A 15,689-nucleotide genomic window follows, 5' to 3' on the forward strand; every position below is an offset into this window, starting at 1 on the left:
CTTTGACTTTTCAAGGATGTGTCTGGACCACCACAGTACTGTTTTTTTAATTTCAAAAGATTGAGCAAAAAGATCACTCAAGTCCCTCTCAAATCTCAGAGTTCAAGGATTGACTGTGATTTTTAAGGAACGGTATTTTTTAGGTGGCCGGTTTATCTTTGGTATCATAGCTACCGTTAATACACTTGACGTTTTCAGGAAATCCTCATAAAAGTTTAAAATAAACACAATCACCGGGGCATATTTATAACTAAGTGTGTTTCAGCGTCTGGGAAAGGAGCGAAAATGAGAAAGGTGAAAATATAAACTTTGTAAATAGTTGGCCTTATGAGCTAGCCAAATATTTTACCCCCTGTAATCTTTTCCCAGAAATCGACTCAATTGCACAATGGAAGGCTCCGTAGCAGAGAGTAAGTAAGCTCAGAGGAAAGCACTGCCGGCGCCCGGCGCTGAAAGCGTTAACAGGGCTGAGTAAGGCGATCCCTGAAGTGAGTAAGGCTCGAGTTGTAAAAGTTTTTGCAAAGCAGCGGCAGCAGCAGCTCCCGGGGAAACGGAAGCCGGTCGAAGGAGCCTGGCGGCGCGGCAGCCGAGAACCGTGCTGAGCTGAACTCAGCCGGGATTACAAGCCCAAGGTTAGTGGCCCCCGCACACCTCCCCGTGCTGACATCTTTGGAGAGTTGTTGTCTCAGGAAGGCCGGCGCCGGCTCTCAGCCTGGTGTGTCCTGTCTGCTTTATTCACCGGTGGGGCCGCCGGCTGTCCTGCCTAACCTCCCGCGAATGCGTTCGCCCAAGCCCTGGCGCTGTGAGGACCGGGGATCTCTTCCTTGGAGACTCTCCTAAAGGGGAGACTTCTTTTCAGACATCCGAAAGGAAACTGTTTCTGGGACAAGGATGATTTTCAGAATACACACACACACATAGGCGCACACACACACCTGTATATGCTGCTCCATCTTGGTTCTTGCAGGCTGTGACCACAATCCAGGATTCCTATCTGCTTCAGTTGAAACTGAGAACCATTGTCAAAGTAACAAAACAGGCTGTGCAACTTTATCATATGGGAGGGATATTGTCTGTGAGGCTAAGATAATCAAGGTGAGAAAAAAGAGAGAGAGGAAAGAAAGAAAAAGAAACTTCCAAGCCACATGGCCTGGAGTTGACAAAAGAATTTTTGAAAATTAGTTTCTAGTAGAAATGTTTCTTGTACATTGCTAGAACAAAATAATGGGGGAAGATGTATTGGGAATGAAAGAATTCTACAACTACATGAGATTCAGATACATTTATCTACGTAAACAGTTTGTTATAGTGTGGTGCACAGCAGATAAACTTAAAGAAGGGGGGGGAAGAGTAAACAGCTTCAGAGAAATTGCATCCTGAGGGGCCTTTCATTTGAGACCCAGATGGACTGCCTGAGGGCTTTCACCCTTGGAGCCCTGGCTGAGAGAGAGGGGTGGCTTTGTCCCCTCAGCAGGCCAGTTCTGTTTCCCCCTCTTGCCTTGCACACGGAGAGGCAATGAGTAAGTAGTCAGTGGCCGTGCTGACAGCTCCCTCACATCCGCCAGCAGGCAGGAGTCGAGGCTTATACCTGCCAGCACTGAATCAGAATGAGTCATCTGAAACTTGGGTGCCGGAGCAAAGTCCTTGTGAACTGCCTTATGAGACGCTGGCTGGATGTAGGTGGGATATACCTCTCCGAGCACTCACAGTTTTTTCTTCTCTTCCTTTCTCCTTCAAACCGGCAGGCATCCGGACACTCTCAAGAGGCAGTCTCTGCCCCTTTGGCTCAGCTGACCTGACCATGTAGACTTAGCCCCTCCAGGTCAGGACTGGAGTTTTAAAATAAAATGGATGATGTGACATTACTCGATCTTCTGGAGTGCCCCGTGTGCCTCGAAAAGCTCGATGTCACCGCCAAAGTCCTCCCTTGCCAGCACACCTTCTGCAAACCATGTCTCCAGAGGATTTTCAAGACCCACAAGGAGCTGAGGTGCCCCGAATGCAGGACCCTGGTGTTTTGCAGCATCGAGGCGCTGCCGGCCAACCTGCTGCTCGTGCGCCTTCTGGATGGCGTGCGCTCGGGCCAGGGCTCGGGGGGAGGGGGCTCCCTCTGCAGGCCTGGCGTGCTGACCTCACAGGACAGCAGGAAGAGCAAGACTCACCCCCGAGGTCTGCAGTACAGCCCTTTCCAGCTGGTGCCTAACATCAGAATCCACATGGATGGGGTAAGAAAGATCTCATTTGTTACTACTGTGTCCACTTGGAGGTTGGGTTTGCCTGCACCGGCAGTTGGGGCTTCTGTTCTTTTAGTTACATTTCAAAGAGCCCCTGCGGAGGGTTCCCTGGGGATAAGTTTCTGTGGGCAGTGATCCTTGTACTGAGACTTGGTGGAATCCTGAGCCTATCTTGATCCACCCACAAATTCTTAGAATTGTTAAAGCTTCCCAGGTTCTCCCTGCTCCTCGTCCAGAAGGTGTAGGACAAGGAAAACTTTCTTGATTATATATTTGGTCTTACATTTCTGCTGTTCTGAGGCCAAACCAGGGCACGGGAAATGCACAGAGGATGGGAAAAAAGAAAAACAAATCCAACTGCTTGTTGCTTTCGAGATCTCAAAGAAGTTTCCAAATGTCAGGTTTTGTTTGCATTTTACCCCGATCCATCTTTCCATTCCCAGTCATAAAGTGCCATGATGACAATGCTCATTCTTAATAGTTCAAAGTTATCAAGACACTTAACTGCCCAAATTTCACGTGGGAAGGGAGCGTATACGTGGGTGGAGTGATTGACAGGAAAGGCTGGCTGTGAAGTACGATAGATGTGTATAGGAGCCCCGCAGGTGTGTCTTACTTTACAAAATGAATAAAACATACACAAAGTGCACATCAGAGGCTGCAATTAAAAAAAAAAAAATGAAGAGCCCCAGGAGAGCCCCGGGAGATCACCCAGTCCTGCTTTTGGTGTTTGTAATGGGAATCGCTCTCTCCAGCCTTGTGGGCACATCCTCAGGACTTTATCTGACCTGGATATGGGAAGCTGGGTAAGGGGACATTTCAAGAGAAGGGCGTGGTCCTTGTGGCTCCAGGAGGATTATTTGCTGTCACCCTTGCAGTCAGTGTGTCCACGTGGACGTGGCAAGCTGTGGCTTGGGCGGCTGGCATACTTAGAAAGTCTCAGCCGTATTCTGTGAAGTCCCACCTGAAGCAAGCTTTAATACTGGCAGCAGAGTCTCACGACTCCCTGCTGTGAAAGGCAGCAGAGGGTGGGAGGGTCTTCCCCGGATTCCTTCCCACTGAAGGAGAATAGCCTTGTGGTGTGCATTCAGGGCAAGTTTCTAAAGTATTCCTTCCAACAGCTCACCCCTCCTTGGGTTCCCTGCACCTTTAAGCCACCCATGCAGTAGGGGGTGCATGGAAACAATCCAAAATGAGAGCGGGAAGAAGCCGGGCATTGGTGTGATTTCTTCACTGCAGACTTTTTAGTGCCATTGGGCCTGTGTGCGTGAACACATTCCCGAAGAGGGCTTGTCGCCCTTGCTGAAGGCTCCTTATTAGCCCTAGGTGTAGTCATCAGTCAGAATCCACAGGCCTGGAAAAGGCGGGGTCAGGGTTGCGGAGCAAACTTTCTGAGGCAGGCTGTGTTTATAGAGCATTAGGTTCTATCTTGGGTCAGCAAATCTCCCTTTGAATTCCTAAGACCCAGCAACCTCTCCCCTCCCTTGCGCTGCAAAGTCTGACTTGCCTCCCCGCAGGGCAGAGTATCATCGATCACTCAGAGAGTGTCGGGGGACTGGGAGAAGGCAAGTCCCCTACCACCTTCGCATGTTTTTGTTCATGCTTTCATCTTTTTTCGATGTGGCTATGTTGCTAAGAAAAGGTAGCAACAGATGGATCCACAGCTACCTACTTTTTGAACCACAGAGGATTCCCAGGCCCCTCCCGGCATAGGGAGTTGTAGGAACTAGAGCTGGTCCAACGGGAGAGACAGCCAGTAAGATGCTGCGTGTCCCTGGAACTCTTTCACAAGGACCTGTCTCTTCAGACCAAGGTGCCGGTGATGGGGTTGTGCCCATCCTCTGAGCTGCACTGGAGTCCTGCCATGAGGCTGAAATGGAGAACCAAGCCGTTGAGGGCTCCTGCAGGACCTGGTTTAGTGAAGACTCTCTACAAGAGAACAGAGCTGGCAACCAGCCTGCAACTGCCCCTGTTTCCTTCATTTCCTGAGCCCACCTTTCTCCAAGTGCCTCGTGTCATCCCTTTTGCCTCTCTCAATGGGGATATGAACAAATTATTCCTGGATGTAAATACGGCTGTAATTCTACAACCTGCTCTACTCCCCCCAATACAGCTACCTTTCCTGTAAGTGTGAAAGCGATCGCGTGTCCCTGGGTTCAGAGAATTGCGGATTATCTGGGAGGCCACACTGTTCTGAGAGGCGGAGGGATGGCCTTGCATCCTCAGTCAAACCCTCACCAACCTACTTGCCCTCTCAGCCTCAGTTTACCCAATCCAGTCAACACTTAGTAACACTTGCTACCCCTCTTCCTCCAGGAGAGTGTAAAAATTATATTTACAACATACTCACAGCACCTTAGAAAACCTATGCTGTGTAAATGCAAAGCATCATCATTATCATTAATTTAAACCGGCTTTATGTCTTTGGGCAAGCCACTTAAGCTTGCTGGGTCTCAATTTAAAATTCTGTAAAATGGGAAAACGTATTATAAAAACAGAGAGCCACTGTGAGGCTTAACTAATGAGTGTTTGCAAAGCACTTTGAGATCCTTAGATGAAAGGCATTAGGAAGGTTGTTATCATAGTAAGCATTATTATTGACTGTTTAGTGTGCCCTGCCGTGCATGAGGCATTCTACAAAATACAGCAGGAGTGATAGCCCTTGCAGGAGAGTGTAATAGGTGTTATTATTGAACTTGAGTCTATGATGAGTCCAGGCCAGGATAATACTAAGTATCAAGTACTACCCTAATATGGCATAAATAACCTGTTGTCACAGGGTACCATTTTCTAAAACACCTCTTCCAAAGGACTCGATGTTAAGGTTCATTTAACTCTCAAAGAGTTCATTTAACTTCCTGTCCAGCAGCTTTTTAAGCCCAAAGTCTGTTCTGCTCTCCTAAACTCATCGAAAACACAAGCTGATCAAGATGTTTGTGTTGGCTCAAAGAGGCCTGGTACTTTCTGTGCCAGCCAGTATACTAGGGTGGAACCAATAGTCACACTTCACGGTGCCAGCCAAGAGACAAAAAAATAATCCATTGTGCCTACCTGTCTAAAACCCTCCTAAGCCGATTGTGTAAAAAGAAAACTTGAGAAACGGCTGTAGGTTTCTACAGCACGTAATTGTTTCAAACCAACAGGGGAGATCAACAAACTCCTGGAGGGCCCGTGGCAGTGCACATCCCACCGGCTCTTATTCCTTCCCATACTGAAGGTGAGCCAGAGGAATTTTGCAAGCCTTCGAGAAGATTATGGGCTTCTGTATAGCTGATCTCTCTTCCTCCTCCCTCTGTTATCCTTTAATAATATTTCTGAGTTAGAATAGGCAAGAGCGGCTTCCCTGGTGGCACAGTGGTTAAGAATCTGCCTGCCAATGCAGGGGACATGGGTTTGAGCCCTGGTCCGGGAAGATCCCACATGCCGTGGAGCAAATAAGCCCATGCGCCACAACTACTGAGCCTGCACCCTAGAGCCCGCGAGCCACAACTACTGAGCCCACGTGCCACAACTACTGAAGCCCGTGTGCCTAGAGCCCCTGCTCCGCAACAAGACAAGCCACCACAGTGAGAAGCCCACGCACCACAACGAAGAGTAGCCCCCGCTCGCCACAACTAAAGAAAGCCCGTGGGCAGCAACGAAGACCCAATGCAGCCAAAAATAAATAAATAAATTTATTTTTAAAAACAAAAGAAAAAATGGCAAGAAAGCAGTGGAGATAAAATTTGCAAAGTTAGGTTTGAAAAATACCAGAATTCAAATCCTGATTCTGCCCCTTGATAGTTGTGTAATTTGGATGAATCACTTAAACCTCGGTGCCTCTAATTCCCCTTTTATAAACTAGAGATAACAGTAGTATCTACCTCAGAGCGTCATTGGGGAGAAATAAATGAGACTGTTAATGTCAGTTAGCTCGTAGCACCGCAACTGGTTCCTATTACAAGCTCAATAAACATGAGCTGTTATTATTATTAAAGTGACTCAAGACTTTCCAGTCTAAATTACACAACATCTCTCACCCCCTTGTTAATCGAGTGTCCTCCAGAGATGGTCCTGGGTACCCTGATTTTTGGGTTGCTTTGTGTGTCTCCAAAGGATCTGGGGCCATGATTCAGGTGTGTGATTTCTCCCAGCATGCGCTGCCTTGGCTGCTCACTTCCAAGACCCTTTAGGAGCTAGGAGTTGATTCTAGGAGAAAACGTGCTACCCAGCGTCACTTCCCCAAATGGCAGGCTCAGCAGGACACCATACAAAGGGCAACAACCTGGTCCACCTCCGCAGCATCACCAGTTCCTCATTAAGGTCTATCTTTCCTTTCCCCTGCATCTCTCTATCCCCAATACAAATGTTGCCACCCTGGGCCTTGCAGGGCCGGACTCTCTCCCTTCTTTGTTAGACAACATGCCAACCACACACATTCCTGTCTCACTTGCCCTGTCTCAGCAAGAACACACCTGCCACCTACAGCACACAGACCAGGTGGCCGTGTCCTAGAAACTTTTTCAGCTGGTGTTGCAAGCAGCTGAGATGGCAAAATGAGGTCAGAAGGCACATGAGGGAATTGAGGCTGGGTAGAAACCAGAAGGCGCCCAGCCCCTTTTCCTGGGTTTCAGCTGCTGTGTCCTTCGGCAGAGCTGTGACACAGACGGTGGTTTCTGCTAAATTTACAATGGGACTAAAACCATCCCAAGCCCCTGAAAACAGCAGGCAGATGCCACTGGGTCAGCAAGGCCTGGATGCGGCAAGTGGAGGAAGACATAAAGGTAGGAGCTGAGGTTGAGAAGTCAGGACACCCAGATGGTTCCCCAGCTCCACCCACATATGCAAACCTTTTAAAAAACCACATGGCCCCAAACTGGCTTTGCTCCCAACCCTCTCTCCATGGACCTCCTTCCTAGTTACAGTTCCCTCCCTTTTACTGATTAGTGTTTAAGGATTGTGGTCAGATGGAGCTGGGTTTGTGCTGGGATTCAATTACTTGTGAGCTATGAGGCCTCAGGCAAGTCACTTAACCTCCCTGACCCGCAGTTTCCATATTTGTGTAATGGGGATAATCATGGCGTACATATATCAGAAGGCTATTGTGAGGTTAAAATGAGATAATGTATGTGAAAAGCTTAGTATAGTATGGTACATAATAGATGCTAATAAATGTTAAATAACAAAATTAACAATAGAGGAGAAAGTTTGGGGCACTGCATTTGCAGCCACGCATAAACATGCAGAGACTTCTGTTAAAAAATTAAGCAAAGGGGATAGCAAAAGGACGGGGCTTCACGAAAAGACAAAACTATAGTGATGAAAAATAGTGGTTTTCAGTGGTTACCAGGGGTTCTGGGTTGGGAGAGGATTATAAAGGGAGAGCATGAGGGAACTTTATGGGATGAAGGGGCTGTCCTGTATCCTGTTTGTGGTGGCAGTTAAATAAATCTGTGTATGTGTTAACATTCATAGGAATATATACCAAAAGAAAAAAAAAGTCAATTTCACTCTATGATGATGTTTAACATAATATTTTTTAAAATGAAAGGGAGCTCTTATACATTTCTTTGAGTCTCTGCCTGATTTTTACCGGTCCCACTCTGATGTCCTATTTCGGGGAAGGATTTTACCATCATTTAAATGATCAGGGTAATTCCTGCAGGTGGGCTTCTCTCTGTTTTAGCAAACCATTCTATTACCTGCTTCAGTTTTCTCATCAGTTAGAGGTATCTGGCCAGTAGACAAACACAGCGGCTCGACCCCCAGTGGATGGCCCAGGCAGATGGCTGGGATAGAAGGTTCTCCTCACTCAACCTCAATTATCCAGCACATGCACTGGGGCACATCACCTAAGGGATCAGGCAACGCATATTTTGTGTCATTTTGTTGCCTCTTAGGAAAGGTTGCCTTCCCACATGTCCCTTCATACTATAAAGAGATTATGAAATGAGGGAAAGTGCTGTTCAGCCCTTGACTCAGAAAGAGCATCCTCATCCATCTCATTCCAGGCACCATTACATAGCTTTGGGCTTAGCTGGGCCCAGCCCACATACAGCTCTCTTCAATCTCATTATCTTCTCCCTTTCTTTCTTATTTTTAAATTCATGCTTATATGACAGTCTTTCACAAACTGTATTCTGTAAGCTATTAATGGATGTTCCATAAAGCTCCAGGGTCAAACAAACCTGGACTGAAACAGAGCCAAACATTTTTTCTTTGCCGCAGGAATTTTCAGCACTTTTCAGCACTTTTAGCACGCTAATGAGCTGTGAATCTCTAAGTGGTAGATAATAATAAGAAATGTTCCCCAAATTTCTGTAACAGTGGTACTCCCCTCTCCCTCCTTTCATTAGTACCTTGAGTAGTGTTAATTGTCATGGAACAAATTTGGGGAAATGCTGTCTCATACTAATGCAGAGGTAGTTAAGCCCCCAGAGAGAACCTTTATTGTGGTTAGAGACTGTTGACTCATTCCAAGAAGAGTTTTAGGCAAGCTCTTGTCATTAGAAGATATTTTTGGAAAACTGTTTGAAACTCACTATCACCACCTTCTGTGGTATTTATTTAGCTTCTGTCAGTAATCAGCTATAGGTACACTGGGAACCCACACAGCAGAGTAAAGATTCCACCTTCCCAGTGCTTACCGTCTCATGGTAAAACCAACTAGTTAGATACATGTGTCTAAGCATGCATAAATAAATATATATGTGAATATATGTGTGTGTGTATATATATATATAACATATCCCTGATTTAAAGATATTATCTATTGTAAGATATATTATTTAGTTATAGCTCTTAAGGGAAAAGAAACATTACCATGTTAGATGTTCACTGTAAGATACATCCAATATTAGAAATGTTAAGATATGAAAAAAGGAATGTCTTACTGAAGAGTACATATTGTGTGATTCCATTTATATAAAATTCTAGAAATGGCAAAACTATAAACTGTAGTGATTTTTTTGGGTAATGCAAATGTTTTATGTGGTGGATATAGGTTTGTCTAAATTCATCAAACTGTACATTTTAAAAAAGTTCATTTTTGGTATGTAAATTATAACCCAGTAAAGTGATTAAGACAAAGAAGTCTTAGACACAAAAGATGATGGTTTATGAAAATGTCAGGCGAGGAGGTGGTTCAGTTTAAGGGAAATGAAGTTTGGCCAATAAAAAGAAACTTCCTACAAAAAATAGGTGTTTTAATGGTCAGGAAGGACATGGTCAAGGAATGAAAAAGCAGGGCATGTGGGTGCTAGGAAAGTCAGGGCAGGACAAGGATATCTTGGACAGAATGGAAGTTGGAAGAGAGGGAAAAGGAAACAGATGGAATGGAGATGGGGTGACCTGTTACCTGCTTCAACACCACTGCTAGGAAGGCATGTGTCAATTACCCTGTAATAAAGTCTCTCTGCAGCCAAACTGCTTACCTGTCATCATGTGGCCTGATGGATTCAGTGCAGCCAAACAAGATATCTCTGCTCCAAGCAGATGGCTGAGCTCACTGGGTAACCGAGCAGGAGTCTCCACTTCACTGGCAGACAGAGCCACTCTTTTCCATTGAAATGGTCAGGTTACCTGACAACCCTAGCATGCAGGAACACGAGCCAGCACACCCAAAGCAAAGAGTAGAACACAGGACAAGGAAAGACAAGTCCATCTGTCGTGAGCTGCTTCCTGCAACTTGGGTCTGTGTCCGCCCCCAGGGTCACACCGTTCTAGATCCCCAGGTCAGAAACCAGGGCATTCAACAGACTGCTTCTAAGTGCCTGCTACGTGCCAGGCTCTGCCTTGAAAGCTCACACCATTGAAAGCCCATACCAGGAATGCTCATGGTCTCAGGCGCCAGGACTCAAATAGCAGCTGAGTTCACCTCAGATCTGTCATTTTTCCAATCTTTTTTCCAAACACCAGCAGAACAGGCAACTTGTCCTGTGTCTCAATACTGTGCTTGGAGTACCCAGCCTACAACCTGGCCCAAATTAGGAACCCCCAAATATTTTTCGAATGGATGAATAAATAATGAATGTATTCATGTCTCCGGTAGACTTCATGGAATCATGGAATAACCCCTCATAATGCAGAAATGAACTCTTTATGGATAGAGCCATGACAAAGCTATGTGAGGAATGAGCAGCTTATTTTAGTAGGCATACTGGAATATTCTAGTTGGGAATCACCTTATTAAATACCTTTTTGGGTGACAAACAGTACTGTCCAGAAAACACAATGGGCCAGGTTCAAACCACTTAGCTCATGAATTGCTAACCCTAAGAAGATAGGAAATGCCCCTCCATATATGGCCAAACTCCTGCATCAGACACCACAAATTCTATGTGCTCCTTTGATCATGGGGGAAACACTTCATGTTGAGTTAATTTATACTTAGTCCCAGGGATACCAGTGACAGAAAAGATGAGGCACTAGAAGAATTTGCCCCTGAGTTATGAGTTAAATTGACCTGGCCTCCTACATGAAGGGAAGGCAGTATTTCAGGTAGGAACATGGCCCCTGCACCTCTCATGCCGACAAACCTTCATCACACATGTATATAATGTATATAACATAAAGGTCGCCATTTTAGCCATTTTTATGTGTATAGGTCAGTGGCATTAAGTATATTTACATTGTTTTGTAACCATGACCACTATCTCCAGAACTTTTCATCATCCCATACTGAAACTCTGTACCAATTAAACAATAACTCCTCATTGCCCCGTGTGTGTGTGTGTGTGTATGTGTACATGTATGTGATTGTATATATATATATATATATATATATATATATATATATATACACACACACATACACACACACACACATATATATTTAAAACTTTTTTCTGAGTAAGAGGAGTAGGTGTTTTAGTATCATTTTTAAAATATGTATTCCAGTTTTCTGCTGCTTCTGACCTTAGACTTCCAATGAGATAAGCAAACAAGATAATGCTGTGATTCAAGACAAAGGCTCTTCATAAATGTATACTGTCTGTGTGCTTCTGGGCAAGTTACTTAGTAATTCTGAGCATCGCTGCTACAAAATGGAAATAGGAAACTTAACTCATAGTGTTCTTGGGAGGAGTTAATGAGACGATTCTTGTAAAGTACTTAGCACAGGATCTGGACAAAGTAAGCTCCTAGTAAAGCTTAACTGTCTGCTTGCACTCGTCCAGGTAGGTTAATCTCATAAAGTACTACTACACTGACTGTGGTCAGCCTGCTATTTTACTGCACTGAAGACACGGGGGGTAACGGTGATCGTGGCATCACTTGGAGGATAAGTCAAGCTAATTCTTGTGAAGTTCTTAGCACAGGGCATGACGCATGGTACTCCATGACAGTAAGCGTGAGGCATTATTATTTTTTCCTATGCCTCATTCATTCAACAAGCATATACAGGACGCCTTTTATGAGTAAGACCCTTTGCCAGGCTCTAGTGAAGAACAAAAGCAAATAAGATATGATCCTTAATAACATGTAGACATGGAAGAGACCCAGGAAAACTGACTAATTCACCAAAATGGCTGGAACCCTCCCTTAAAGAGCTCATGGTCTTTTGGGAGACATCCACGTAAAGTAATAATTATGATGCGGTTAATAAATGTTAAACAAAGGACTTCCTCTGTCAGGCACTGGGTAAAGCACTTTTACCTACAGAATCTCACTTAATTCTTTCTACAACCCACTGAGATAGGTGCTACCATTTTCTCTACCTCACAAATAAGAGGCTTGTGCTCAGTAAATGTTCATATAAGAAAACACAATGGGAGAAAATGGCTGCAGATCAAAATTGAGCATTCCTGTATTTGTGTTTGGGGCAATTGCCTAGGTTGCATTTTTTAAAAATGCAAATGGTCTGATTCTTAACCATTCATAGAAACCCACGACACTGAGGATTGCAAACCTCAGAATACACTGAGAGGCATGTACATTGGGTGGTGAGTCCTGGCATCATGGTCCCAATGCTGCTGGTTTGGAAAAATGTGCCTTTTGGCTGCCATTCACACGCACAGCATGGAAAGCCAAGTGAAGAGGTGAGAGAGCTTGGATCATTCACTGTGACTCTTCCCTGAGAGGCTAACAGGAAAACTTGAGCCTGGAGACAGGAGAAATAAGGCAAATACTCCCGGGGTGCCTGAAGCAAACCACCCCAGCTGAGGGTATCATCCACCTGCCAGTGTTAGAGAAGGCAAGTATGGAACCATCTGCCTAACTGGGAAACTGGCCCACGTGGCTGACTGCAACCCATCCTCTGGTCTCAGTATAGCCTTCAGTCCTCCAGGAAGTCAGCCCTCTGTCCCAAGTCCCAAGCCAGCCGGCCATTTGTTCCTCCTCAGACTCCCAGAGTCCCCAGTGCTACCCTCTGGCCTCGTAGCACACATAAGGTCCATGAGGTCAAGGAAGTGTCTTGTCTCCTCTGTACTCAGCACAGTGCCTGAAATGCAACCAGCATTCAATAAATATTGAAGTACTGAATGCATAATGCTGGCGATATTGCAAGACACTGCAGTTAGATTCAGAATCTTCAAGGCTCAGCAGCCCCTGGTGTCTCCCCCTGAGGCTAGAGGAGAGGAGACATCCCAGCCATCTCATCCCCAGGATCCCTTCCAGCCCCTGTCTTGTTGACAAGGGTGTTTCTTGACTCAAGGCCAGGTGTGCTAGGAATGGCACGTAAGTGCTTGCAGGGAATTCAGAGGTAATTGGGAGGTGAAAAAAGAAATCAGAGCAGAATGGAGCCAGAGAGAGAGGAGAACACCAACTGACTGGCAGGCACAGCCCTCTGAACAGGTTGCCCTGGATTTGCAAAATTGAGGATGATACGGCCGCACACATAGAAGTGTTTTATTTGGTTGCCAAGGCAACGCAGCAGAGTCAGTGGGCATGGAGCAGGAATAGATCTCTGCAGAGCTGTGTTCCGGAAGGGTGATTGGCGGTGATATTAATGAGCTGCCTGGATAGGAGAAAGGCAAGGCTGACATAAACCTTATTTAGGACTTTTGCTTAATAAACAGGAATGGCAGAGAAATGGAGGGGAAGAAGAGAAAACTTCTCTTTCTGGCTTTCTGGGGAATCAGGAGAGGTAATCTTCTGGACTTCCAGTTTCTCGTTGGAGTGGTTCCATGCTTGAAGGAAGGCGGGAGGGGATAATTGAAGAACAAAAGGAGATGGCAGTGTTTTCTTCCCCTTAAGAGATTATAAAAAGGATGCAGAAGCCCACATTTTAACAAAAAGAACATTTTCCATCTCCTCCTTTTACTTCCCTTTGTGTGAGAAAGGAAAAGAACTTGCTGTTAAACATGTTTCTTTTTATTTTGTTTTTATTTTCTTAAGTTTTTGAAACACTAAGATTTTTTTTTTCACGACCATAAAACTTTGTGATTGAGACAGGTCCTGGGTTTTCTAACTTCTCCATCTACTTGCTGTCCCAAAGCCTCGAGAATCAGGCAAACTCCAGCACGCAGAGTGCTTGTCCTGATTGCTTGGGCAAGGAGGTGGGACCAGAAGACAGAGAAGCCAGACGGGAGGTGGACATTATTTATTAGCACCTTAATAACTACAACTGTCACATAGCACACACCGTGTGCCAGACACTGTGTGAAATAAGCATGGTTTTCCTGAGTTCTCCCAACAGCCTTTGGAAGTCCATGGTGTTTTCTCATTTTGCAGTTGAAGGAACTGCTAGGAAGTGGCAGAGACAGGATTTGAACCAGGTTTGCCTACATCCAAGGACTGGGCTCTAAACGAGATCAGTCAGGGTGACCAAGACAAGTATGGTGTTCCCTTGGCACCCCAGGGAGCCCTGCACCATCTGCCATTGCCGGTTGGTTCCTGTTGGCACCAACACCACCATTCTAATGTGGTTGATAAGCCTTCCAGAGCATGATGTAGTCTGTAGCCAATCTAACTCCATGCGCACGATATGCTGTGTCTTAACTGGATGCCACCTGGTCATAAATTTAAGGGTTTAAGTAGTAGAAATGAGTCTAAGTGGATGGAGAGGGAGACAAGAGAGGAGGAAATGGAGCCAGAGAAAAGAGGAGGGTAGGGATAGAGAAAGGCAGAAAAGACACATGGGAGATGTAGACGGGCAACAGAAGGCAGGGAGGAAGGAGGAGGAAAGGGAGAAGCTGATCAAGGAAGCAAGTGTGGGGCGGGAGGACTCCTTGGGGAGATATGTTATCAGGAGATATGGCAGGCTCTGAGCCAGAGCTGGTCTGCTTTTCTTGAAATATAAACAGAGTTAGATCAAAATATTTATGCTCCATTCCTTTCGGAAACCTGTCATCGGGATAGGCAGAATGGTCTATTAAAGGTGGAGAAAAATAGAGCCTGAAATTCAGGAAAGTTAGCTTCTAATCCTGTCTTAGCTGAGAACCAGCCCGGTGACATGAAATGTATCTGAGTGCTTAGTAAATGTAAGCAATCACTATGGCTATAGAAAAAGTCTTAGATTCTCTGAGTCTCAGAATTCCACCGTCTCAAATATTTTACAGAATATGCAAATGATACAGAAGTATTTGCATTTATGTTTTTTAAAAAATCTATATAAATTTAAAGATTTTCAGAGAAATAGTTACTGGTTTTGAACCCTTATGGTCTTCACAGGCCTGGGCTAAATACCTGCAAAAGCTTATTTAAACCACAGAGCAATGTTGTTTAACAGCAGAGGAAATTGCGGTTCAGGAGTACTGAGTCGCTTGCCCAAAGTTACTTGTGTAGACTAACTCTAAGCCCACATTGTTTTTTTTTTAATTTTTTAAAATTGAACTATAGTTGATTTATAATATTGTGTTAGTTTCAAGTATACAGCAAAGTGATTCAGTTATATATATATATTTTTCAGATTCTTTTCCTTTATTGGTTATTATAAGATACTGAATATAGTGCCCTGTGCTATACAGTAGGACCTTGTTTTTTATCTATTTTATATATAGTAGTTTGTATCTGCTAATCCCAAACTCCTAATTTATCCCTCCCCTACCCTTTCCCCGTTGGTAATCATAAATTTGTTTTCTGTGTCTGTGAGTCTGTTTCTGCTTTGTAAATAAGTTCATTTGTGTTATTTTTTAAATTCCACATATAAGTGATATCATATGATATTTGTCTTTCTCTGATTTACTTCACTGAGTATGATAATCTCTAAGTCCATCCATGTTGGTGCAAATGGTATTATTTCATTCTTTTTTATGGCTGAGTAATATTCCATTGTGTATACATATCAACATAGCTTCTTTATCCAGTCATCTGTTGATGGACATTTAGGTTGCTTCCATGTCTTGGCTATTGTAAATAGTGCTGCTACGAACATTGGGGTGCATGTATCTTTTCAGATTAGAATTTTCATCTTTTCCAGATAAATGCCCAGGAGTGGGGTTGCTGGATCATACGGTAGTTATATTTTCAGTTTGCTGAGGAACCTCCATACTGTTTTCCATAGTGACTGCACAAATTTACATTCCCACATGTTGGTGA

The 15,689-nt window shown here is 44.6% G+C and overlaps 1 protein-coding gene across 2 annotated transcripts in view; it reads left to right on the top strand.

Annotated features, from left to right (window-relative positions):
- Positions 1-518: 518 nt before the first annotated feature.
- SH3RF2 (SH3 domain containing ring finger 2) overlaps positions 519-15,689 on the top strand; it is a 142,720-nt gene continuing 127,549 nt past the window's right edge. For both annotated transcript variants that reach the window (XM_081232791.1, XM_081232792.1), the window contains exons 1-2: positions 519-632; positions 1,746-2,225. In XM_081232791.1, the coding sequence (XP_081088917.1) occupies positions 1,848-2,225 (378 nt within the window). In that variant the 5' untranslated portion in view covers positions 519-632; positions 1,746-1,847. The remainder of the gene's footprint in view (positions 633-1,745; positions 2,226-15,689) is intronic.

The sequence above is a fragment of the Mesoplodon bidens genome (genome assembly GCF_964165515.1).
Source record: "Mesoplodon bidens genome assembly, chromosome: 4".
Taxonomy (NCBI): domain Eukaryota; kingdom Metazoa; phylum Chordata; class Mammalia; order Artiodactyla; family Ziphiidae; genus Mesoplodon; species Mesoplodon bidens.